The sequence below is a fragment of the Dermacentor andersoni genome, chromosome 9, assembly GCF_023375885.2.
Source record: "Dermacentor andersoni chromosome 9, qqDerAnde1_hic_scaffold, whole genome shotgun sequence".
Classification (NCBI taxonomy): Eukaryota; Metazoa; Arthropoda; class Arachnida; order Ixodida; family Ixodidae; genus Dermacentor; species Dermacentor andersoni.
The window spans coordinates 60,550,398-60,576,745 of NC_092822.1; the positions used below are offsets into that span (position 1 = coordinate 60,550,398).

The 26,348-nt window shown below is 45.5% G+C and overlaps 1 protein-coding gene across 3 annotated transcripts in view; it reads right to left on the bottom strand.

Moving 5' to 3' along the window:
- Positions 1 to 448: 448 nt before the first annotated feature.
- Positions 449 to 26,348, bottom strand: part of LOC126528550 (prolyl 4-hydroxylase subunit alpha-2-like) — a 43,224-nt gene continuing 17,324 nt past the window's right edge. Inside the window, exons 5-13 of one of the 3 annotated variants that reach the window (XM_055069119.1) lie at positions 23,761 to 23,788; positions 16,305 to 16,393; positions 14,129 to 14,299; positions 12,025 to 12,201; positions 11,485 to 11,559; positions 7,550 to 7,612; positions 2,079 to 2,147; positions 1,495 to 1,591; positions 449 to 695 (exon numbers count right to left, since the gene is read on the bottom strand). In XM_055069119.1, the coding sequence (XP_054925094.1) occupies positions 601 to 695; positions 1,495 to 1,591; positions 2,079 to 2,147; positions 7,550 to 7,612; positions 11,485 to 11,559; positions 12,025 to 12,201; positions 14,129 to 14,299; positions 16,305 to 16,393; positions 23,761 to 23,788 (864 nt within the window). In that variant the 3' untranslated portion in view covers positions 449 to 600. The remainder of the gene's footprint in view (positions 696 to 1,494; positions 1,592 to 2,078; positions 2,148 to 7,549; positions 7,613 to 11,484; positions 11,560 to 12,024; positions 12,202 to 14,128; positions 14,300 to 16,304; positions 16,394 to 23,760; positions 23,789 to 26,348) is intronic. The other 2 variants (XM_055069121.1, XM_055069120.1) reach the window with 2 other exon arrangements.

The following is a 26,348-nucleotide window of genomic DNA, read 5'->3' on the forward strand; positions in this document are numbered from 1 at the left end:
TTGCCTTTTTACTATGTACGTCCCACTCCTGCCTAAGGCCTTCTGTGAGGCTGGCAGTAATTCTGAAATAAATAATTAATAAGATACTGCTGTAGATTCGGCCGTAGTAAGCAACGTCGTGTCGGGGCCAAGCTTGAATTTCCTTGCTAAGGAAAAAAAAAAAAGAAGTGTGCATAGATAATTTCAAGTTCAGCGCACGTGGTCACTGTATTTGGAAAGAAGCTTTTAGCGTCACAATAAACGTTATGCAAATTACAGCACTAGCCATATCAACTGCCGCCGGAGCAAACCAGCTCCTTGAGCTGGTTTGCTTTAGACTGCTTGGACCATCCTTTGACTCTTCAACACACTCAAAGTCGCGTGCTTTTTTTTTTTTTGGCATGTGACGTGCATTGACCTCCCTGTTATCACCACCAAGGTGGCACGCGTTCCTCTACATAAGCAATCCTTTGATTTTCTTTTCACTTTATTTAAAAATAAGAACAATAGATTGGTATTAACGTGGACGACCCGTCGTTCTCAATGAAAAAGAAATCGCAGAGAGAAAGGTAAAAAGATGAGGAGCAGGAACAAGAAATGAAGTAACACAGATAACAATTATCACAGCTTCGCAGAACTTAGCGTCCGTCTTCGTTTCGTCGCCGGGCATGGTCGGTTGAACATCTGGCCATTGGCTCGAATCCATAGGTTCGCGACTGCAATAGCAAAGACAGTACAACAGGCTATGTCAGCTAACTTCGATAAGCGGAACGAAATAGGCAAAGGTAGTAAACCATGCATTTGATTCCGTCAGAAACGTATGGGGCAGAATGCGCTGCCATTAAGTAGTTGGAGTAATCGTAGTACAGCACGTTACCGAATTAACAAGACACAAAAGGGTATCCGACGGGCTCAGTACTTTTAATGCTTTATCAACTGAAACACCGCTACTTATTTTGATGAAAGTGTTGCTGATAGGGGACATTATGTTGGCTTCTATGGATAAAAATTTAGTCTGCGTGTCTTCATGCTATAATTAGCTGTAATCGGTAGCCAAATAATGAACGGGGGTTCGCGTTGTGGACCATGCAGTACACTTCGCGTACGTTCACAATCAGTTATGCCTTCCGCTAGCAAAAATATTTTCACGTTTGCCTTTGCGATTGAATTTTCCTGTTGACATATCACTTGTTCACAATAAAGTACGCAATTGGTTCTCAAAGCCCATACGTGCAGTCGGCGTCAGAAGTTTGGGGACTGCGGGACGTAAGAAGAAGTTAAATTTTCGAGCAGTTTGCTAGTGCCAACAGTAAAACCGTGCATCACTATGCTGGTTGCATGTCCGCAATATTACAAATGGGAAATACGAATTCCACGCTGCGTACATGCCCAGAATGCGGAAATGTGCATTTTTTTTTTTTTTTGAGATTCCGTCGACCGTAACCTCTTGACGAATGGCCGCGTGCCCTACGACTATAGCGATAAGAAATGCGTTTGCAGCACGCGTAGACGTACCGTGCTTTGTGCCGTGTAGCACGGAGCATCCGCCGTGCAAGGTACGCACGTCGTAGCTGCCGTCGTCACGCATGTTGTACCAGAAGGCAGCCGAGCCCTGTAAGAAGGGACGCGAGACCGTAAATTAAGGATTACACAAGAATACACCCGGAAAGGCGGTGGTCCCGGGTTCCTGTCCCGGACCAGGACGAATTTTTCTTCAACTGCAAGGCTTTCCTTTCGAGGAACCCGCATGGGTTTCTTTGTAGCACTTAGCTACGTTTGGGTGGATGTCTCATTTCCCCTTTATTAATTACTTCTCTCCACCTTGCGGGTTTCCGCAGAACTACCACGACAAAACAAGGAGTTTGTACAGCCGACTACGATTTTTGGGAACATGCTATTGTTGATGGTAAATGTAACGCTCCGGTACGCATTTCTTTGAAGAGCAATTCTCAGCTCTGCTATTCATTTACGGAGACCTTTGACGAATTTCCAGATCTGCGAAGGTTCTGTTCTATGGGTCCGGGTGTGTTGCATACATTTTCGTGCGACCTTTTTTTTTTTTTTCCGCACTTAAGAAAGACTGATCCACGGACTCTTACCATTCGCGGAGGGACACTCGCCTTGGCGTAGGGGAACGCAGTCATACCTCCCAGGCTCACGTCTGAAAGCTGTTCCGGCGAAAGTAAAAAAAAAAAAAGAAAAGTAGAAGTTTATTACGGCAGGACAGTTATAACGACCATCAAAAGGCGAGTACCACCTTCGTGAAAAAGTAGAAAGAGAAGCGACAATAGAAAAAGAAAATTAAATACTGTTTGCCACAACTGGTGGAGACGGTCCATCAATTGGAACATTATAGCAGTGATTAAGAAAGTGATTAACAATGGTAGGACGAGGAATGTCGCTGCAGCCAACCTTGCGACAAGGAGACACTTGTCTTCGATAGAGAGGCAACTGCTTTCATTAGCGGCGTTTTTTTTTTTTTTTTTATGTACGCGTAGTTCACTCTCCGCAGAATCAAATCGGAAGGAGGGTGAGAATAGGCTGGCGCGTAGAGTAGGGAGAGGAAAGTCGAAGTGTTAGAAAAAAAGGAGAGAGGGGGGCAGGCTCGTGTTGAGTTATGTTAGATATAGCATAGGTAGGTAGGTGTACAGCTGGCTATTTTTCCAACAGCACTTCCACCTTCGACACAACAGGGTGTAACCTAGAGCAGTACCCATAAATGCTGGAAAATAAGAGCACTGTTGTCGGAAGAACGAAGCGCAGTATCTCTGTCGCAACTAAGCAACAAACACCATTTTCTGTTCTTTTTGCAGCGAAGCTGTCTGTGGCTACCTAGCGGAAAAAATCATGGCGGCGAACAGAAAACTCGCGACAAGCCATTCTCATGTAGGTATCTTGGAAAAAATTCGACTGCAATTGGCCGCTAAGACGACTCTATCATTACGCCGAGTTTTATTTACCTGTCTTATTTGGTTAGTTCACAGTGAAATTGGAAACGTTACAGAATTCCCGTCTGCTGTCGATACATGGGCATCTACGAAGAGAATATGGTTACAGAAAACGGCTGTACCTGGTTGTTTTCTCGAAGCTATCCTGCAGCAGGTTATTTTGCAATTAGTCGCTAAGACGACTCTAACATTACGCCGAGTTTCATTTACTTTTCTTTATTACGCAGTTCACAGTGAAGTTGTAAATATTGTGAAATAACCGCCTACTGTCAATATATGGGTTTCTACCGGAGGGAAACGGACAACCCCATATTGGTCCGCTGGAATAAAACTCCAGTTCTTCCAAGCTTCATTCATATAATTTACTAGGAAGTATGCTCAGTCGCAAATTACAAGCAAGCGTGCTTTGTTTCGTGCACGCCTTTGTACTGCGCCCCGGTCAACGCATTATTGTCGCTCGCGCCGAGGCTCAGTTAAACGGCCACCAGCGTCTAAACAGCGTCCAGTCGAAGTTGCGTCGACAACACCTGCTTCTCTAGAGCGGTGTCGTAAAGGCCCCTCGTCGATAGCTCTATGTATGACGTAGTGTGTGACCTGGTACGCGCCTGATAGTTCTTTGTATTTCGCATAAATGATATACATACTTATACGTATAGTTACACACCAACAAAACTCTCTACCGAAATCGTGGTAAAAAAGAAATTTTACACCACGGTGGGCTACTCCATCTGTCAGCCCCATTCTTGATTTTGGATCTCTACCAACGTAAATTATACCATCATAGGAGCTTCGCTGGTCGATCACTTTCGCAGGGAAGAACGGCTGCTCACTTTTTTTGAACAGCTCGACTTCCCTCATCCTACCCTACGCGCCAGCCTATTCTCCCCACGTTCCCCTTTGGGGATGGGGGAGGGTGAACTCCGCGTACATAAAAACGCTGCCAAGGAAAGAAGTTGCTGCCCTGATCAAGGCGAGCCTCGTTGTCGAAAGGTTGACTGCAGCGTCATCTCTAGTTCACCGAGTGTTCATTCCTTGAAGCATTCGTCGCCCTGCGAACTTCTCTCTAGCTTGAAGAGTTTAACGAAGTATGCTGAGTTAGCTGTTCCTTATTTGGATGCACTTTGACTTCCTGAACACCAAAGTAACTTTTCTTTAACGACGTAACTTTAGGTATTTCAGGGAGTAACTACTGAACGCTTGTGTTACGCTGACGTTAATGACAAAGAAAATTAAGCTAGGCCACTGATAATGCAGCGAATATTCTTGGAGACGAGTTGTTCTCCGGTTGCGCGAACAAATATGAAGCACATTTAAAATTTACTTAGACACGTCTGCCGAAGCTGTGCGACATAGACAGACATCAAGATAATACACGCAGACTGTAAAAGTTGCGCTCTTCTGTTGAATGTAGCATTGGCAACGGAAACATTAAAACATTGGAATCCTACTTTTCATTTCTTTTTGTGCGAATCTTTAAGCGAAACAAAGTGATGCAGCTCATTAGTGATATAGGACTTACGTGCTCCCCCGAAAACTATGAATATGGACGCATCTCCGAAGTACACTTGCCCTGACTTTTATATTTCTACAGCACAATGCTTTCTGACATGCAGTGATTTAAGCAGTGTCACTCTGCTTTCCGAAGAGAACGTGTATGGCCAGAATAGGGTGCTTATTATAGGGCACAAGAATTGGAAAATGTTCAAGCATTACTGGAAATAAAGTCGTTATTCAGATCAGACGTAATGGTCACGCTGTGAATCGTTCATTTCACTGCAACAGCATGGCATTTCTTTCTTACTAAAAGGCAATGTTTCCCCTATTCGCTGCTCTTTTTTTCGAGGGAAGCTTCGTAGCAGCGCTCAATCGCTTTAAGAAGACTATGCAGTTTTCTCTTCAGGCGTAACTGGATGATGTACCCCCATGCGTTGTTTAAGGAAAAAGTTTGCACCGCCCACAATTATATACGGCCTTGTTTGCAAGGATATTGGGAAGAACAGAATGACATTATTAAGCAATGACTGCACTGAGTGAAGTTACATCTGACGCCTTCGACAGAAAAGGGCGAATTATAGTGTCCGATTAAGTGACATGAATTTCGGTACTCAAATGTCCTTATTAAATATAAACGGAAACATTAGAATTAGGACTTTTTTTAGGTGACGTGCTTGCATGGTAGTTCATACGTTTGCAGAATACAAATGTATAGCCTTCCAAGGGAAACGAAACCTTAATGTAATTGTTGAATAATAAATAAAAACGTTACTCGTGATTTAAGTAACAAAGACGAAATGTGGCACCCTGTAAAAATCTAGAAATTGGTTATAACAATTCCATATATGCATTACGGAAACATATATCCTATTATTTTGTGACATCTCTCGCGGAACCTTTATAATGAGTATATTGATCCCATTAAATAATTTGTACAGGCAAACACAACGTCTATTTCTATTTCTATTCCCCCCCCCCCCCCCGTCCCCGTCCCCGTCCCCGCCAAAAAAGTAAGAAAGTGCAGTTAACGACCGAGCAAAAACAGCGCGTTAAACTGGAAGCCCCTCTATTTACACGTTGGTTTTGAGGAATGAGGTTTTTCACTTTCAGAAATGCCAAAGTCATCTCATTCAAAACACCTTTTATCACTTTCATGAGTGGTACTGCGATACTATTCATAGCTAGTATTTCATGGCTCGTTCTCGTTTCATCTAGCTCTTCAAAGTCACGTTGGAAATAAAAAGGAACACCTTCATTACATACAATCCGCACGGCCGAGAAGCCGAGATTTTTGGATGTAATGTAAGACGACAACATTCTTCTCAGCTTCGAATGCTAAACTCGACTAAGGCTGACAGCAACACTGGCAACCACGAAATAAATGTCCGTATTTCACACACACCTGAAATGCATTTTATATAAGATTTCGAGCTTGTAAGGCTTCTTAGCCTACACGTTTTACCGTTTACGGACTACCGCGGTACAGGAGCCGTGGTCGGCAGGAAGAAATCCGGTAGCGCCACCCATGACGCTTTGACACAATATACAATGCAACTAAATCATGTTTGCGATGGGTGACTGTACTCGTAGAAGGAAAACCACGAAGAGACGGAAGGTTGACGATTACGTAACCATAACCAATGTCTTACACCAGCATTTAAGTAGAATTCCTTCAACGCCTTCAACATTGTACTTTGTGCATGTTGTAAATAAGCTTGACTTGAATACGGTAGGTCAGTGCAGTATATTAGATGTTTGTGCGCGTGGTGTTCTGCGTCAAGGACGTCGCCACCAGAGTTGTTTTGCCGTACACCTCTCTACGGTAGCCAGGGGCGCTATAACGTAAAACTATTTCAAATTTTTCTATTCCAATTCTGCAATCAGCCCATCGCGATTGGTCAAAAACTTTTTTGGACCTCCCCCACTTCGCCTGTCTGTCACGCGACGTCACGAGAGCCGCGATGACGTGTACACACTCATTATGCGTAATTTGACCGGACAAAACAAAAATAGTTATTTCTGATTCGACGCCTTTTTGCCATTAGCCCTCGGCTATTGGTCAAAAGTGTCCGGGATGCACCCACTTCACCTGCCTGTCACGCGACGTCACAAAACTGCAAAATCTTACCGCGTGCATTAATGTATTAATGCATTAATTAATTAGATGCATTAATATGCCGACCAAAACTGAATTTTCTCCTGAATAGCCACAGGCTGCCCCGTTTCGAAAGGAATAAAAGATGGCTGCCGCCGATCGCTCCGGCACTGGCTACTCGCCCCTGCCGGAGAGCATGGGTTTATTTGCGTGTAACAAAGCTTTTTGCGTGTAATAAAGCTTTTTGCCTGGCCGTGAAACGTTTTTGAGAACTTTCGGCACGTTTACGACCTCGTTCTGCCAACTCTTCATTGCTGAGGATCCGTTTTAGCGTCATTCTTAAGCTTCCGTTGCAAGCCGCCGCGATTGTCGACGAGCCACCGCAAGCTAAGTAAGAGAAAGCGGATCAATCGCAGACGCCGGCACCACCCTCTTCATCCGGTTATCGATATTCAGTGCAGTGGCTCGGCCCCCTCGAATCCCTCTCCACTTGAGCATGCTCCTCGCCTTTTGTGTGCCAATTAGATAAGACAAGCCGCTCAGTGCAGGTAATGTTATTCGTTTTTCAAGCAAACAAAAGTGACATGGTATGAACGAGGGGAGTATTTGATTGGTTTGTTCAGACAACCCTGCGGGTGACCGCCCGATGCTTGCTTCGGCGGTTACGCAAATTTCACGTGAGGAGATTGGAATAAAAACATATTGGAATAGTTTTACGTTATACGGCCCCAGATATTGCGCGAACGGTGACACGTTTACGGAAAAACTAAACCTCTCTGTTAAATAATTTTGTTCGGAAACTTGTTACAGTTACGTCATTGTGTTTGACTTCCACTGTCTAGGCGAGATCCTTGAAGCGCCGGAAGTCACAAGCGGAATGTTGTATTTTCTTTTTTTCAAGCTATAAAACAAAAAAAAGCAAGCAAGAAAGAAAACCTTCGGCCAAGACTGCGAGAAATTGAACCCAGCGGCATATTTCCATGCCACGAGTCTCGGACGTCTAGCAGTGCGAGGGTGACTGCCGTAAACTCACGTAGAACATGAAGGTGGCGATGCGGTCTCCGATCTTTATTTGATCTTCGTCCACTTGTTCTAGCTGCGTGAACCGGGTGGAAAGAACAGAACAGTTAGTAAAAAATTACCGACGATTACGTTACTTCCTAATGCGAAATTTGAGCGCAGCAAATAAGCTGTTTCACCTTTTCGATAGATTGAGGCAAAGAAATCGAGCAACACATGTATGCGCTATCACAGAATTTTTTTTTATTTTTCACACGTATTCCTTTAACAAAGACTCCACTAACAGTTCTTGACAGTCATGAAGGAAGCTTTGTGGTCGGAGAAATAGACTGATATATGTTCGACTTGGTACACCAATGCTTGATTCTCAAAGACGAGATCTATACAAGTGCCTCGCGAGGTTGTCACAGCCGTGGGACGCGTTACGAGCGAGAGGAACGGGATGTTCTCCCGCATAAGTGTTAGGAAATTGCTGTTTGTCTTTATGTCAAGCCGCCACCGATCTGGCTCTCTGATTGCCACCGCACAGGGCGAACGGCAGCGGCAATTTCGGCTCGGGCGGTGCACATATACAGATCCGCCGCCACCGATCTGGCTCTCTGATTGCCACCGCACAGGGGTTGCATTGGAGGAGGAGCGAAGAAAGGAATTAAGTTCGAGCGGGCGCTTTGACAACCGGAGACTCGCAGGAAGAGGGGGGAGGGGGGGGGCGTGTACACCCAGCGGCAAACGATGGGGGCAGAAGCGCGCGCAGCAAGCGGACAACACGATAAAGGGAGGAGGGAAGAGATAGCAGCGACTGACTGATGCCGCTGACGCCGATAGTGAGTCAACCCCAGCTGCGGAGTTGGTTTCAGGGACAACGCCGCCGATGCCGACACAAACAATATGATACCCTCGCTTCCGCAGCGCTAAGAACCAGGTCTAGCCGTGGGAAGGTGGTCACGTATTCGTCGACGTGCCGGGGCCTACGTGAAATAACCGGCGCGTCGGCAACTGAAGAGCACCCTATCCGCCACACAAGAACAGGGGGGGGGGGACCCTTTCCTCCTCTTTCTGCATGGCGGCGACGGTGTTCTATGCAGTCACGTTATCTTGACTCTCTAGCGGCGTCAGCGGCATCCAGCGGTATAAGTCGGTCGCTGCTAGCGCTGGGGGGATGAAAGGGGGGCGGAGCTGGTTACGAGGCCGACGACAACGCCGACGACGACGCGAAACCCAGGAACGGACGCCAAAGAGCTGCGCTCTAAAAAGCACATACAATTGCATGTTAGTTTCATGCAGACGCAGTCAGGCATGCCGTAATGAAAACGAAGCGCTCGCTCCGCTGAGCGCGCATTGACGTTAGAAGTCATCGACGAAGAAAAAATAATCTACATCAAAAAGACTGAGTGCCCTTCCACTCTGTGAAGAAGGATGGCCGGCGAAGCTGTGTATGTGGGCCCCTTAATGGCGAACTGCACCTCCGCTTTAGGTGGGCCCGCCGTTGTACTATCTTCGGGATCGGCCCCCGTATGGGGAGTGCGTAACGCCTGCTTCACCTCCGCCGCGGGTCGACCCCGTATTTTATTATCTTCGGCATTTTTTTCTACACGTGGACACAATAGTAGGGAAAGTAGCCCTTACCAGCTGCTCTGTAAAATGATCTAGATCCAAGCACTGTGGGAGTCGATGTAAGCGAACCTTTCTGTGCCGCTTGCTTTGATTGACGATAATTAGCCTTGATGCTGATGGGGAATGTTTCATTTCTTTAACGTTCAGTGCAGCACAAGTGTGGTGAGTTGGTGTCAAACGTTACCTTGCGTGCACCCTTGCTGTTTGTCTGCGTGCTTGCTTGAGGCATTGTTGTGCGCCATATGTCATAACCTCTCAGAAGGTTGAGCATTGTCATTTCCGCACACGGCACATCGCATCCTGGCAGAAGTATTAAAATTTAATTGAACTACGGGGCTGTATGCGCCGAAACCACACTCGCATTATGAAATACTCCGTAGTGGCGGACTCCGGTTTAATTTTGGCACCATTGTGTCCAGCCGCATTTCGCCCCTGTGGAAATGCGGGTGCCGCGGTCAGCATCAAATCCGCGATCATTCTGTGGAACTTCACGGCAGTGCGCTAGCTTAATTGAATGGGCAAATTTTTTAGAAAATTTTATTTAAATATATCAACCGAGTATTGTCAAGTTTGAGGAAGCGCCAAATTTAAAGCGTGAAGCGATCTATTACAGCTGAAGTTTGAACGTTAATTGCATAGCGAGAGTCATTCAATCTGTTTGCGTGCTCGGGTTTCTGAGAGGCAGCAGGGAGGGAGAGGGGATTGTATACGCTTGCGCACATCTTGAGCGTCCGTGTGTGTGTACTTGCATTTTCGTGTGCGCGCGTGTTTGTGTCTCCGCATTTGAATTTGCGCGCGCACGAGTGCGTGCCTGCGTGTGGGAGCAAACGCGTGTTTGTGTGCATTTCCGTGTGCGTGCGTGCGTGCGTACAGTAAATCCCACTTAGTACTGAGCACTGAAATGGCTTAAGGCTGGCCACAAAGCGTACTGGCAATAGACGGCACCCTGGACGAACACCACCGATAACGGAAAATGGCACAATTTCACGCGCATCAAGAAACATTCTACTTGGAACATGTGCATCGGGATTCCTTAGAAGCTAAACTAAATTTGGCGAGGAGTCGAGCACTCTCAGTGCGCTAAATATGTAGCTACGTTCAAGGCGATCGAATGCCTTTTCTTTATCTAGTGAAACCAAGAGACGACTTGCATGATTTTGTCAGTGTTCTGGCCATTATGTCGCGCGTAACGTACGATAGACTACGTATCTCTCTGTCAGCGACCGAGAATGCCTGATGACGTCCTATCAAGGTCACTTCAAGCGCGGAGTGGCAGCGGCTGTGAAGGTTTTGTATTCGACGTTGACTGGCGTGAGTGGCCTCCATGGGTGTGTACGAACAAACTCATGCAATACAAGTATGGTCAGCCACCTAAAGTGTAAATTTCGTATGATTTCCGCGAGAATGTTGCAGGAATATGCGGGGCACTGCCTAGAATGTTTGAGGAGAGTTTCTTTTAAGATGGCTCATATGTTAATCATCGTTGTTTCATAGGAAGCCTGCAAATAATAACGCTACGGTCGTGTCCTATATGCTCCTCAATCGACATTTCTTATAAGTTGCTGTATTAGATATTTTGCGGATTTCTCAAACCTTGTAATGTACGGCAAAAAAACACGAAGTTCCTTAAACGACACCTGGTATGCGGCCTCGGAAGTGCCCTCTAGGCTTGAATGGCCAAAGTATACCTTCCTTAATATATCATGTCTACAATGAAATATGCGATTATTGTTGGTTACCCGCCGCCCAGTGGCTATGCTGTTGTGCTGATGAGCTCGAGGTTACGGGCTCGATTCCTGTCAAGAGGGTCGCATTTAGATGGAATCGAAATGCGAACACGCTCGCGTACTCAGACTAAGGTGCACGTGAAAGATCCGCAGGTGCTCAAGATTGATTCAGATGTCCCACTACGTCCTGCTTCATGACGAGATCGTCATTTTGGCGCGTTAGACCCTATAACACAAATAAATATATTGTTTAATTCAAGCTCTCAGTCAGAAACACACTAACTGTTTCCCTATTGCTAGAGTATTGCGTAACGTTGCTGCGCTATATACCTATATACCGCTATATACAGAGACCACTTAGACTGAAGTGCGCATGCGTGGTAAGCTCCGCGCATGCGGACTAAAACAATGGAAATGGACATTTGGTGACAGCCAGTATCGCTATCAGTAGAACGGTACCGACACGCTAAAATGCTTTCATTGCTAAATTTTTATTCTGCAATACGGCAGTTCTGTTTTTCGTGTCGGTGCCGAGGCGCAGAATTTTCACCCTGCCTGTCATTTCGAGCACGCATATCGAGTGCCTCCGTAGTTGTCCTCAACTTACCTGTTCCTCCGTGAGTCCCGCCAGCATGTAGTCGTGGTGCGGTAGGTAGTGGCCTCCGGGTCCGTAGGAGTTGTACTGGCCGTCGCCAATAGCGTGCAGGAAATACAAAGGAAAGGCGAGATCGAGAACGCGAAGTGAGCGAGGCAGAGCGTGTAGCTTGCGAAGTTCGAATGGATGTATACAGCCGGTGTAGCACAGAGCAGGACGTGTCGAATATGTCGTGCGTATATAGAAGTACCAAGCTCGGATACAGAGATAAGATACCCGGAGAATGCACCATATATGTTAAGCATTTGTAATGTCTTGAGTAGATAAACTGCGGCAAACCAGACCCTTAGGACTTCCGAAGGGTTTTTAGAGCTTCCCTACGCAGCGGATGCCTTTGATGTGTAAGTGGCTTGGATTGGCGCATATATGACAAAAGGATTCTTTTTCGGTTTAAATTATTATTATTATTATTATTATTATTATTATTATTATTATTATTATTATTATTATTATTATTATTATTATTATTATTATTATTCAATGAATGCTCACCTGTATTAGCTCCGAGTCTACCCGCTCGTAGTCTGTGGACAGGCCGGTGAGCATGGCCACTCGTTGGTTTACCTTTTTCAGCCCCGGGTCGGTGTCTGGATCTAACCACGCCAGTTGGCTGATGCGGCCGGGGTCCACCACGTCCTCAGACACATCGACGACTGTGGCACGGGCCAACTACGCAGGGATAAACGCGATTTCACAGCCCGGTGAAAAACCGCAACTATCATCGCGCCGTGGTGAAGGCCCGGGAAGAGACGGCGTGGTCGGTAACGAATGTGAGTGCAACGAAAACGCGGGTCGGAGCCCCTGAGATTGATTTGAAACGTAATAATACGTGATTATAATAGAAAAGTTCCCTTCTGTATAAACCATTCGAATAGACAACTCATATAGGCTCATTTTATTGCGATAACGATTATGTCGACACTCAAAGCGCATTTCTGCCGTCGCCGTAAGGTTCCGTATAAAGTCTAAGGGCGATAAAATCTTCGCTGCGCGCCGTATATGCATGTGCGAGTGAAAGCGAGTTAGGGTGAGAGAGAGAGTGTGTGATCGTGAAGTGGAAGAGGCGCTATTTTCTTCAGCCCTTAAAGAGCATGACTCAGCGCCTTGGGGAAGGGGAGGGGGGCATAAAGAAGAAAGAAAAAAGAGAAAAGAGAGAACGTCGAGTCGATTGCAGAGCCAGCGATCGCCGCTATACGCTATCATATAGACGATATAGTCTATATGAGAGAAAGAAAGGTCAGATTGTTCGCGCTGTATTCAAGGTTATGCAACTGAGACCTATTAAAATGCATGAAAAGTTTGGACGACGCTTATACTTCGCCTTGAAGAGTGGAACGCGAGAGCATTCAAATATCCCCGACTGTTTTTCACGCTTCCCGGCAGCTGACGCTTATGTAACCGTAATGTTTACAGGGAAACGCTGGCGGAGAACGTTATGTAGGAAGGCGAGCTTTCTGGTAGAAATGCGGCCTCTTGCCTGGGGCGATCTTCTGTTATTCTTTCGCAGCTTTAGTAGTTCAGTCTGTCAAGATTTAACATAAAAATCATGAGCTGTGGGTGTTTTGTTTCATGACATTTGTTTGTTGGCTGTCATTCTCAAAATCCTCCAGGAATAACTTTGTGAATAATTTAATACAAGGTATGGGCAACTTTTTTGATAAAAGAACTTTAGTGTCGTATAGAAAATATACGGCAACTTTCGCACACCGGACGTCCGACGCTGGACGCCGATGCCGGATTTTTCGCGACACGGAACCCTTACGCTACCTTGGTAATAATGCGACTGCGATGAGATCCTATATGTGTCTGTCAGAATTGGATGGATTATGACAACAGGAAGACGGAGCTGTTTATCACAGACCAGCAGCAGGGAGCTGATTTTTTTCATTTGGGGAAGAAAGGAAATTCGGGATATTGTTGCCTATGTAATCCCTCACGAATTTAGCCCGACTTATTCTTGAGTACGTGTGCTGCTTGATTCTGCTAGTTTGGGAATGACAGTATACGAACACGCGCATTTGGTTTCCCTGCTTAATTGAATAATGCGCTACAGGAGGAATGCCGGAAGCCGTCCCGAGGAATGTTAATTTACGAGCATTGTAGAAGCAAGCAGCGAGTGTGATTTTATGCCGATTCGCATCACTTATGTATCGGCAGGCTCGTCTACTACGCTTTCTAATAATTTCTTTCAAGGGTAGTAGTGACGTAGTAATAGCCTCGGCAAAGTAACTTCGGAACGTAGTCTTTCTTCAGGATTCGGGAACACTGCGCCAAATAATACATGGGTTGTCCAGGCTTGACATGTTAGGCTTACACATCGGTGACGCAAGCATGGGCAACTGGCGACTTTTGATGGACCGTGACCACGAAGCGAGTGCAGTGGTAGAAGCTTTTTTGTCGGCTCTACCAACAAAACGCTGTGTTTCTCACTGCAGTGACCAAGTTTCTCTCAGTAATGCCGTGAACACACGGTCGATGCCATTAATGCCCAAAAATAGATGCTATGGCATCGTGTGGACGCCTAGTGCCAACAACAACAACAACAAAAAAAGGCGGGCGTGACGCTAGCTTGGCGGAATATCAGGAACTGACTCACCATGGGGTCTCCGATGCTGCGGATTGCTCGTATCTCCTTGGGCCAGATGACGTCGTAGAACTGGACGATGTAGGGGTCCACGCTCATTACCTCCATTTTGACCGGGCCGATTCGGAAGTACGGGTGTGGTACGCTTAAGTAACAGCGTAGGTCCTTCTCTTCGGTAGCATTCTGGGCACAGGGTCGGGTGACGTATATACAATACGTAATGAGCGTACGGTTTACTTGTTTGTTGCATGCATTCATGCAACACAAGCTGTTAGCTATGCATAGGCTCTAGCTGTATGCTATGTATGCTGTGAAATTTTGTTTATCGTAGTTAGATAGCATACGATTGCACACCTTTCTAATTGTTTCACATGATAATCGTTTAGAGAGAGAGAGAGATAATTTATTTGAAGGAAGGCAGAGAGGTCGGCCTGAGCTAACGCGCTCTAGCCTAATCGTTTGAATATCTACAGAAAGTGTAGTGAAGGCTACAAAATGTAGTAGAAAGTCAGTGAAATTTTTCAAACGACCTTTGTAAGTGCAAGATTAGCCCTACCCCGTCTAATCCTGTTATATCCATAAGCTACATAAAACACAGGATAACACTCGACGTGCGAGGTCATATGCTCGTCGTCTGTCTCACTTTTTTTTTAACCACAATGAGCTGACTGTGATGGCCAGCCCTGTTACAGCACGTCAACAATGCGCTGGGCCAAGAGGGACGAGCCTATACCAGGAGGTCCCTGCTGGGGCCTTAGTCCCTTTCAGAATGATGTGTTATTTCTCTCTCTCTCTCTCTCTACATTGAATGGTCTCTAACGCGATCGCTCTGTTCTCATAAACGATAGCACGCTTTACCACAGTTGGCTGCAGTAAATTATCAAGATCATTTCGCGCTGTTTTGTTCAGTGTCATGGTCTCGCGCTCAAGTACGAGCCTTCCTAGTAAACTCATTCACTAATCTTCATGGCGTATTCGCTAAAAATAACATTAGTAAACGCCGAAAGAAGGCAAAATGGCTCACATCAGTAATGGAGGCTTGAAAGTACGTATTATTGGGCTCTGATTGAATTTAGGAACTGCGGCCCAACGATGAAAACCTCGGCGCACAATAAGCGCTTGCACGACGGCCCTTGTATTCGTCTGAGCAGCAATTTATTGGAACCTTGGCTACGTGGCTAAGGCTTCCTTTGTTCAGACGCCACAGATAATCAGTAAAGGTTAGCCGCGTGAATTGATTGATCTTATTTTACCGCTAGGAACATTACTTGGCGAAGCTTAACGAATGAAAAATATAGTGAACGGAGAGAGGTAGACTGTAAAAATCTTGTTTTCCATGTCAGCAACACCGACTTTTAATGATCGAACAGGTGCGCTTAGAGTTGCTCGAGAGGTGCTCTCAAGAGGGCGTGTACACCGGTGTCTGCATGCGTATACACTTGCGCAATAAGCTCATCTGCATGGTGTTAACCGAGGCTGACAGAAGTTCCTCACAATTTCGGTACACCGAGCATAGCTATTGTTCCCACACTGGGGAGCGGCTATATTCTGTCCCCCAGCGTTAGTTATGCCGTAAAAACCACCAGATACTGAAACAGATGGCTTCCGAAGCACATGCTTTGTAATTGTACATATTACTGTCTTTAAACTGTGCACTTGAGTCGATATCCGCCGTAGTTGCTCAGTGGCTATGGTGTTGGGCTGCTGAGCACGAGGTCGCGGGATCGAATCCCGGCCGCGGCGGCCGCATTTCGATGGGGGCGAAATGTGAAAACACCCGTGTACTTAGATTTAGGTGCGCGTTAAAGAACCCCAGGTGGTCGAAATTTCTGGAGTCCTCCACTACGGCGTGCCTCATAATCAGAAAGTTGTTTTGGCACGTTAAACCCCATAATTTAATTTTTTTAACTTGAGTAGATGTAAGAGAGTGTTGGCGACATCGGTGGTTTGAACGAACGGAATATCTCTAGGACGCTATAACTTTACAGTTGCCACTAAAAACGTTGCAAACAACCGGACCAGCTCGTGAGAAATATTTACCACCTTTGCACAAGCTCCGGCGGGACTGAGTTCAGTGGGGTAATGGCACATTGCTGATCACACTGAAGGAAAGACGCTGCATTCGCGAATACCAAACAGATCATCATAAGAAATACGCATGCAACAAGAAAGTTTCTGAGTGACTTACCCGAAGTTTGTCTCCGCGGCAGAGGTCGTTGTACGCCTCGAAGTATCCTTCGACGAGGGGCATTTCAACGCTGGGCACCTTCGGCAGGACTGCAGCGTAAGGTTGTAAATTGCGCCAATGCAGGCGCGCCACAACAGAAGCAACGCGAATGGCGTAAGTTCAAAGCACAACCAGAGAATTTACTGGGACCGCGTATCAGTGACGTTCGCCTTTCCTTTTTGCGATTTACCGCGGTTCTTATTTCTTCAAGCCTTTCTAGGCTCACGGTGAAGTTTGTGTCAGCAGACCTGACCGCCGAAGCGTCATCACTCCATATGAAGACAGATTAAAGACAGATTAAATAATGAAAAGTGATTGATAGTGACAGTTAGTGAATGATAACGTTATAATAGAGATTGGTAGAGGTTGATAATGACTAGTAATGACTAATAATGACTACTAATGACTTGTAATGACTGCTAATGACTCTGAAATGACCAGTATGTCTAAGGACGGCTTATTCTGACCGCAATTGATTAGAAATGACCAGAAATGTCTAGTAACGAGTAGTAATGACTAAAATAACTACTAATTGCAATGACTACTAATTACTACGAAATGACCAATATGTCTAACGACGGTTCGTAGCGACCACAATTGATTACAAATGACTAAAAATGGTTACTAGGGAGCAGTTATGGCTAGTGATGACTTGAATGACTTGTAATGACTAATAATGACTATGAAATGACCAATGTGTTTAACGACAACTTGTAACGACTGCGATTGATGAGAAATGACTAAAACGCTTAGTAATGACCAGTAATGACTAACAATGACTGAAATGACTTGTAATGACTACTAATGGCTACGACATGACCAATATGTCAACGACAAATTGTAACGACTTCAATTGATCACAAATGGCTATACATGCTTAGTAATGACCAGTAATGACTAATAATGACTGAAAGGACTTGCAATGACTACTAATGACTACGGAATGACCAATGTGTCTGACGAGTTGTAACGACTAGAATTGCTTACAAATGAATAAAAATTCTTAGTAATGAGTAGTAATGACTAATAATGACTAATAACTTCTAATGACCGGTAATCAATTGTATATGACTTGGGATTGCCGAAATGATTTATAATGATTACTAATACGCGGTAATGACGACGACACTACACGAACCATAAAAACAAAAAAAATCATTAATTACATGACTAAAGAAAGAGTAGGCTTTCGCCGTTCACCTCTTAAGAGGAAGCTTTAGCTCGGGCCCAACTCCGACGCGGCCTATTCAAATACATGTAAAAACGCAAAAACGTTTTTCTGAGATAACCCCTGGACCCATTTCAATGAAATTTGTTGCAATTGAGAGAGAAAGTTAAATTCTAGTGACTGTTGGAAGCGGAATTTTGATTTAGGGCTTGAATTTTGTTCAAAAGATTTTCAAAAATTCAGAAGTTTGGAAAAAATAGAAGCACGAAGTTTACAAATTTATAGCTCTGCATCAAAAACAGATATCGCGGTTCTGTAAACGGCATCCGTTAGATCATTCAAAGCGGACAAATTTGATATGTCATTTTGCATCTTACGTGAATTTGTTACGTTGTTTACGAGGGTTCTGCAAAAGTTGTTATTTATACTCGTATATTAATAATTTTTTTTTAGATTCATGTGTAAGATGTCAAATTTGTTCGCTTTAGATGTGCTATCAGATACAATTCACAGAATTGCGATATCGTTTTTTCTTGCTGAGTTACGGAGTTGTAAACTTGAAAGTTTCGTTTTCTGAAAATTTGCGATTTTTGCCAATTTTTAATAAAAAATTGACAATCTAAATCGAAAATTCGAAACCAACAGTCACTAGATTTTAAGTTTTTCTTTAAAATGCGTCAAACCCCGCCAAATTTGGTACAGTGGTTGCCGAGAAAAACGAATTCTCCTTTTACATGTATTTAGATAGGAGCACCCGAGCTAAAGCTTCCTCTTAAAGGGATACAGAATAAAAATCGAAGAATATAGAGAAAGCCCCACAATTGCATTCCTAAGACACGATTGCTATAGTATATAGTCATTATTCAGGTTACTTTTGAGCGGATGGCTTTATTTTTGACTCTCTATGAGCTGCCACCGCGTCACTCGCAAAGCGCTCCCGACAACAAGCCGGCGGATCTGACGTCACACCTACCCCCAGCAGCCGCGGAGCGAGCTGGCCGGCTGCGCAGTTTTGTCTTCCTCGCGCTGCGCAGTGCAAAATGCAAAGTTCTAGTGAGAGCGATAGCATGAGCGGAACTTATGACTCCGACTTGGATGAGCGGCCCACTGAACGACCACGAACAATAAAGGCGTATGCCTACGATCCGTCCGCGTCGTCAAGCGAAATTGACGACGACCCGCCGCAGCAGTCCCCTTCCGCGGTGCCGAGAGAGTCTGGACCAGCAAAGTGGTGTTTACACGGTGCATTCCATGTACACGCGTTCGCCTCGAGAGATCAGGGGCGGCATCCTAGGTGGAAACCAGATATAAACGCGGTTCCGGCGGCTCGCACCTGTCACGAATGAGTTAGCGAGACCAGAGGCGTACGCCTCATTGACAGTGTTGCATCCGTGGCGGTGCGCCCAGCGTGATTCACTCACGCAAACGCTTTGCCGTGTTTGGCTTCAACAGAGCGAGGACGCTTATGCCTCAGGCTATGCAATGTCTAAGGAATTTACTCAGCGTTCCGCGCAAAGCGGCTTGCTCCGCCCGCTTGGATGGGTAGCTGCTAGCGCGTAAAACATGAAAGCCACCAATGCACAATACAGGTGCCGTGAGTACACACTGTACAGAAAAAAAAAAAAAAAACGTGGAAATCGTTGAAGATATTGACGCGTGTAGACCTCCCTGTACCTACGCCCTCGGAGCAGGTGTGGCCGGCGGCGTGAGCATAACAGTCGGCTGCCGACTCTCGCGCGGCAGGTGCTTGATGCGCGCAAGTAGCTGTTTTGAGAATAGATGCGATGAAGCAACGGGTGAGGATTGAAGCCAGGTATGTGCAGTGACTGAAATACGCCTCTGTAAGCAGGAAACGTCTTGTTATTCACGGAGTGAACGAGTACATGCGCAGTGGTTTCAGCGTCCCGTTGTTTCATCGCAGCCGAGCACTCCTTCCCTTGGTGCACACGAGATGGCGCCACCAGTCTCATGTGGGCGAATTTTTTTTTCGTCAGCCGTCGCTTCAGACTATCTTAAGACGATGCGGATTTCGGTTCATTCTGGCAGAATTGGCCAAACATCTGGCTCAGAACGTCGTACAAACGACAAATTACGGTCAAACGGACAAATTACGGTCAAACGGCACCTGTGCGCAAAACTACAGCGTGAACAAGTACGCGAGAAAAAGAATACCGCTGCCTGCCGTTTTCACATGCGCACAGCAGACCCTCGGCATTTTGCGGCGTTGACACGGCTGCTCCACACATCAAACCACAAATCCACGAGATGAAAGACGAGGTTTTCGAACAGCTCACACGAGGAAGCGGTACGAATAGGACGGTCGAACAAAGAAAGCGCGTTGCTGCAAACGTCAACTCGCCCCTTCGCGTGCTCAGTGTGGACGATCGCTCGCAATGGGCCACGAGGTGGGTAAGCGTGACGTGATATCCGGTTTTGCCAGAGCTTTCGGAGGAGGCCGGTAGGTGCTGTGATTTGAGAAATATTCACTAAAATAATTAGTTTTCGCTCACTTCTCCTCAGAAAGTGTGTTGTTTTGGTCGCTCTCGGTGCGACAGCTATCACTGGAGACAGAAATCTCGGCGACAAATTTTTTATTCACTATCCCTTTAAGAGTGATCTGAAGAGACCCTAAAACAAGAAAGGGGCTGACAGATGGAATAGCACACTGTGGTATAAAGCTTGTAAACAGGGATAAGGTGCCTCAGAAAGGCTGGCCAACGATTCGATGGGAGGACCTATCTTCGTCAAAGGCGGCCTCGTCATCCTCGGCGTGTTAGTTTTAAAGGGTTAGTGCAGTGACGTCACGTGCGGGTGTTGTCGCTGGCGGCTGGTTTTAAAGAGAGAGATTACCAGAGGAAACAAGCGCTGTCGTCCGACGTCTGTGAGCTTCATTCCCAAGACGAGGGGACAAGAGCGTGAGAGTGGGCACGCGGGGAGAAAAGAAAAGAAAAAGGGGGGTGGCTTCCCCCACCCCCCTTTTTTTCCTTTTTTTCCTTTTTTTCTGCTTCTATTTCTTTTCTTTTCTCCCTGCGTGCCCACTCTCACGCTCTTGTCCCCTCGTCTTGCGAATGAAGCTCACAGACGTCGGACGACAGCGCTTGTTTCCTCTGGTAATCTCTCTCTTAAAAACCAGCCGCCAGCGACAACACCCGCACGTGACGTCACTGCACTAACCCTTTAAAACTAACACGCCGAGGATGACGAGGCTGCCTTTGACGAAGATAGGTCCTCCTATCGAAACGTTGGCTAGCCTTTCTGAGGCACCTTATCCCTGTTTACAAGCTTTATACCACACTGAAGAGACCCTGTCATTTTTTTTTACTTCGCATAGTCACTCAGTAAATCGCTGTTTCTTACTTTGTATTGCGCTTCATTATATAGTCAACCTATTGAGAACTACGAATATTTTTCATATTTTCGTATTGCATGCAGGTGACATATGTTAGTGAGGACCATTTTGCTATACGATTTCGACGGTCTTAAACAACCGAACTAAATTTTTGAAGGTTAGTCTGCTTGTGCAGGATATGTACGATGTTGCTGACGTCTGTATTTAATGTGTTCTAAACCACATGTTCTTATTCTAGGTTTGTGTCTACGACCTATATTGTTATTCGTGTGACCCCGCTATGTGATAATGACTAGTAATGACTAATAATGACTAATAATGACCACTAATGACTTGTAATGTCTGCTAATGACTCCGAAATGACCAATATGTCTAAGAACTTTTATCACCGTTCGTCCTTGCCCCTTCCACCACGTAGCATCATGACGTGAGAACCTTCGAAGTTATATCTTGGTACACGAAGAACGAACATCTGTGCGCTTGATGCGCCGCATTCACTCCTGTGAATGGGCGTATGAGTGGATTTGTAGCTGAGTGACACTATGAATAAGGCATATATTGTACGAACCTTCTTTTGGAAGTTGGGTGGCAACGAACTTGTCATCATTCTATTGGCTATTTTCTCTTTGTTTTTAGACTAAACCAAATAAAGAATAAAATATATCGTCAATTTCATAGTCCATTATTCCTTCGTCAGCGCCGCCAGCCATTCTAGGCGGCGATGACTTTCTGATTGATAAGTACAGTTTCTTATGCAAGCGACCTTCGATTAGTTGCTGCCCATGACAACGGAATTGTGGCACAGAAATCAGTGACGTTAGTCATCGACGCGCCGCGTTTTATTACCGGGGCTGCTATCTTTCATTGCCATATATCGATGAGGCATGTCAAGTGAAAGAACGTTCTGGCCTGCACTGTGCAGTGAAATTAGCCCATCGCATCAAAATCAGAGCGCTAGATCAGCGTGGGAAATGTATAAGTCATTGGGTAGGTGTTGCTTTTTCCCTGATATGCTGTTTCTGTACTTTACATGTCAAGCCATTGTCGGTGAATTTAGACTGGTTTTTCCTGCCGTTGATGTGACTCTTTTCGTGGACCGATCCCAGAAGGAGCGCGGTATGTAACACAGCGTCTCAAACAAAGACTTGAAACTACATTTGCAGCGCGCAGCTGTAGGGCCCGGTATATAGGCACGGACGAAGCAATGTGCAATCACTTATAGCCTGAAACACCTGCTCTTGTATTCTATAGCCGTAGGACACTTGGGTTCTTCCACAAGTGGGCATTGACGTCAACAGTGATGCACATTGGACTTGCATCACTCTAGCAGATGAATCCACCAGTGAAGACACGGTCGTAACCGCAATAAGTGAACCGAGGGATTTTGAATACGTCACGTGATGTACACCGTTCAGTGGATCTGATACGACACTCGGAGGGTATCGCTGCCGGCGATTTTCGCGCTGTCGATTAGCTCTGGGGACACCGTGCTGACGGATTACGATATACGATAAACAGGAGAGCTTTTGCGACGCATTGTCAGTGTATGTGACCCAGCAATGATTGCCCAGCGTTCATCGATGGCTGAAAAGGCGCCGGCAGCCACGTGGTCCGGGTGTCGCGCTTGAATACCTGAACACTGTACGCATGTTTAATTGCACACGCTCTAACAATGCAAAATTGTACGTGATCATTAACTCTAACAATGAAAACTGCGCTTTATGTTTCGATTCAGGAAATTATTAGGGTTTCGTGAGTGCCCTTCCATGCTACCAAACAATGATGCTTCGCATTCGGCAACGCTCAATTAGAGTTGCGGCAGTCAATGCTTTTTTATTTTTACTGAGCCCAATGTTGTTGTCTTTTTCACCTATTTTGTGTAAAAAATGTGATGGAGGCCAGACCTCCAGTGTACACAAAGGTCGTTAACAGGGTTACGCACGCAGGGTTGAGTCGTTCGCGACTTTTCGTGTCTGCATTTTACTCCGGGTCACGTACAAGCGCCTTTTCGAAGATAGCAACTATCGTGGGCATAGATATGTTTTGCCTCTCTGTAATGCTTGGGAGGGGGGCGAAATGGGGGTGGGGGAGGAAGTATGAAGGCGATGAGAACGCCTTCGGTAGAGCGCCGGCAAAAACATTAAAATCTGAGAAGTTACCGTGGTATGGTAATTAGTTGGCGTCAGCTGGCAGCGTTAATATTTAAAAAATGTAAATTTCTTCCGCTTCCCTGAATGAGTATGCCCGGTTCCCTTATTCACAAAGTCTGCGTTCGTGGATTCCTTAAAGGGCAGAGTTTTGTAATATAAATTGGAATTAGTTCTGTTTATTTCTTTCTCTGCTTTGGTAATATCATATGCAGGTAGAAAGATATGTCAGCTATCTCCCTTTCTCTTCTACAGCAACACACACACGCGCACACACACACACACACACACACACACACACACACACACACGCACACACACACACACACACGCACACGCACGCACGCACACACACACACGCGCACACACACACACACACACACACACACACGCACACACACACACACACACACACACACACACACACACACACACACACACACACACACACACACACACACACACACACACACATATATATATATATATATATATATATATATATATATATATATATATATATATATATATATATATAATGAAGATTGTTAAAAAGAGGATAAGGTTGCCATGGGTGCAAAGTTCTATAACTATACGACTGCGTTCGCAAGTTTAATCGCATTCAATTCTTGATTGAACGATGTTTACACGACTAAACTAGAAAGCGAAGACAACTCCAAATCTCCACCAGTGAGAAGAGTTGCAATTTCTCCTTTTCAAACAATAAAACGATGACGTAGGTGTGCCACTTACCGGTGCCGGTCCGCTGTTCTTCCTCCAGCTAGACAAGAGTAAACGTATATCAGACTCATGGCAGGGTTTAAATAATTACGCTGCGAGCTTATGCGAGAACGAACGAGACATATCCACTGACACATTTCAGTGTGGCCTTGAAATCATTTCATACCCACATTGCGCAGATTTTTGATGGGATTCTCGACGCATCTTGTACAGGAATGCACCATACATTTCATATTCTCGTACGGAAAACGCAAGAAAAATAATAATTGTGCTCCATACACACCGCTTTAATGGAAGTAATACCTCTTGTTGCACTTCGAACTGAAAAGAAAATCTTCCGTGGAGAGTGACCTAAATAAATTTTCGTCGACATCGACCGTGCTGGTACTTCAAGTGACGACGACGTATACTGTCTACTGAGCTGCAAACAAGGAACCCGCTGGGATTGCGATACTTCCTCTACCTTTTGAATTCGTGCATGACCGCAACCATTTGCTTTTTATAACACGTTACCTGACCAGACGAATGTTTGTCGCGCTGTTGGTTAGTTCGTTCACGCTCAGCTGAGAAAGCGATAAAAAGTAATGCTAATCATTTCAGAGAAACTATGGCTAGCTGCTTACACAATACAATAGGGAGCTTTAGATTTTGCGTACGCAAACCGGGTTTGGGTACCGAAGGAGACCTTTGCGTACGCAAAGTACCACGCCCGGCTTGCGTGCTTTTCTACTCTTTCGCGGTTCTTCTGTACATATTTTTCCCCTGCTTTTTAAAAAACCTGGTGCTTGACGTCCGTTAACTTTGCTTGCGGAAAATCTAAAACGCCCTAATAGAATACGCGCTGAAAATGCATAGGCAATAAACAATCTCAACGGACAATTCATCGCCAACAAACAGCTTTACTGTTTCGGTTTTACATGAAAGGTTTCTTTCTATTTTATATTGCGCTCGTGAAATGAAAAGAAAAAAAGTGGCGGGCTCGCACGCCACACGCAGCATAGTCACAGCGTAAGCTGGAGGTGCGGCTCCATATGAGCTCCATTTTCGGCACCACGAACTACAAGCTCTACGCGGCGAATTCTGTTCGCGTCGTTTTGACGAGAACGATCTGAACTGTCCGCCCGGCGTCGACGGTGGCTATCGGCTTGTGCTGCTCTCTCTGCACAGCGGGTCTGCCGAGCCCGACGTTGCTTGGCTGCAGTCGTTCGCGTGGCTCTACGATTTGCTTCTTCAGAAGCGGTCCGTACGTTGCGAAGACGCACCGTAATGTGTGCACAGGTATGAATATTACGCGGTACGCATGTCACATCTCTTGACTTATGGCACGCAAAGTTGATGATGATGATAGTTTTTTGGCGTCGCCTTCGAAAAGGGGCTGACAAATAGCCACCTAGCCCGCTTGATTTAACCAGATCCAGCTACATGCAGCGTTCAACTGACATATGCAACTGCTGCCTATTGGGACATCTGGTACAATATAACGGAATTGCAATGAAATGTTTCTACGTCTCGACGTTACGCGGCACTCATAGTCGCGTGTCAGGAGGCACGATACGATGCTAATGATGATGATTTATTGGCATTTCCTTTGAAACGCAGGGTGACAAACAGTCACCTAGCCCGCTTGAATAAATCAGGTATGCCATACATGTTCTTCATTAAATCAATATTTATACATCGCCATAATGTTCATTTTCTCGCTTAACATTTCTCTATATACATTGTACCGATACCTATGCAACTGCTACATGGTGTGTCCCCTGGTGTCACCTGGTAACTGTCACTATATGTAGCTGCAATGCAAAGGCCGCACGTATAGACACTACGCGACGCGTATCTCACATAGCAGGGCAAGTGGCATGATACAATGCTAATGATGATGATGCATGATGATGATTTATTAGCATCCCCTTTGAAAAGGGACGGTGGCATAGTCACCTAGCCAGCTTTTTTATACAGGTACACAATATATATATATATATATATATATATATATATATATATATATATTCCAGTATTGTTGTGTACATCTTCTTAAAGTTCTTTTTCTTTCGCAAACCTTGTTTAATCGCATTGTACCGCCATCTGTGCACCTGCTGCATGGCGTTCTACCTGTTGCAATAATATGCAAGCGCGATGCAAAATGTGCACGTATCGACGCTACGCAGCGCGCACGTCACACTACCTGTCTCGTCGCGCGCTGGGAAGCGTTTCGAGGGCATTCTTCCGCTCCATGCTAGCAAGCGGTGGCGAACGGTGGATGCCGGCGAACGTTAAAACATTTCTTTTTCAATCTTCGCACGGGGACCGTAACTGTTAAAGGCGTGGTTAGAAGAAAGAGGGATTTATGTGCTATGGGAAAGCAGATGCTTTTGTGCAACAAGAGCTGAAACGATCGAACACGTTTCCATTGATTGTAACAATGCTACATTCTTTTGGGATATAATACAGAGAACTTTAAAGACAGACCTACCCCTCAATCCACGTGGCATTCGTTTTTTTACCGCCTGAACGCGATTTTGAACAACTGGGCGTCATCTTTTTACTCGGGCTGCACGCAGTCTGGGGTAGTCCGTTAGTATATAGACACTGTGATGTTA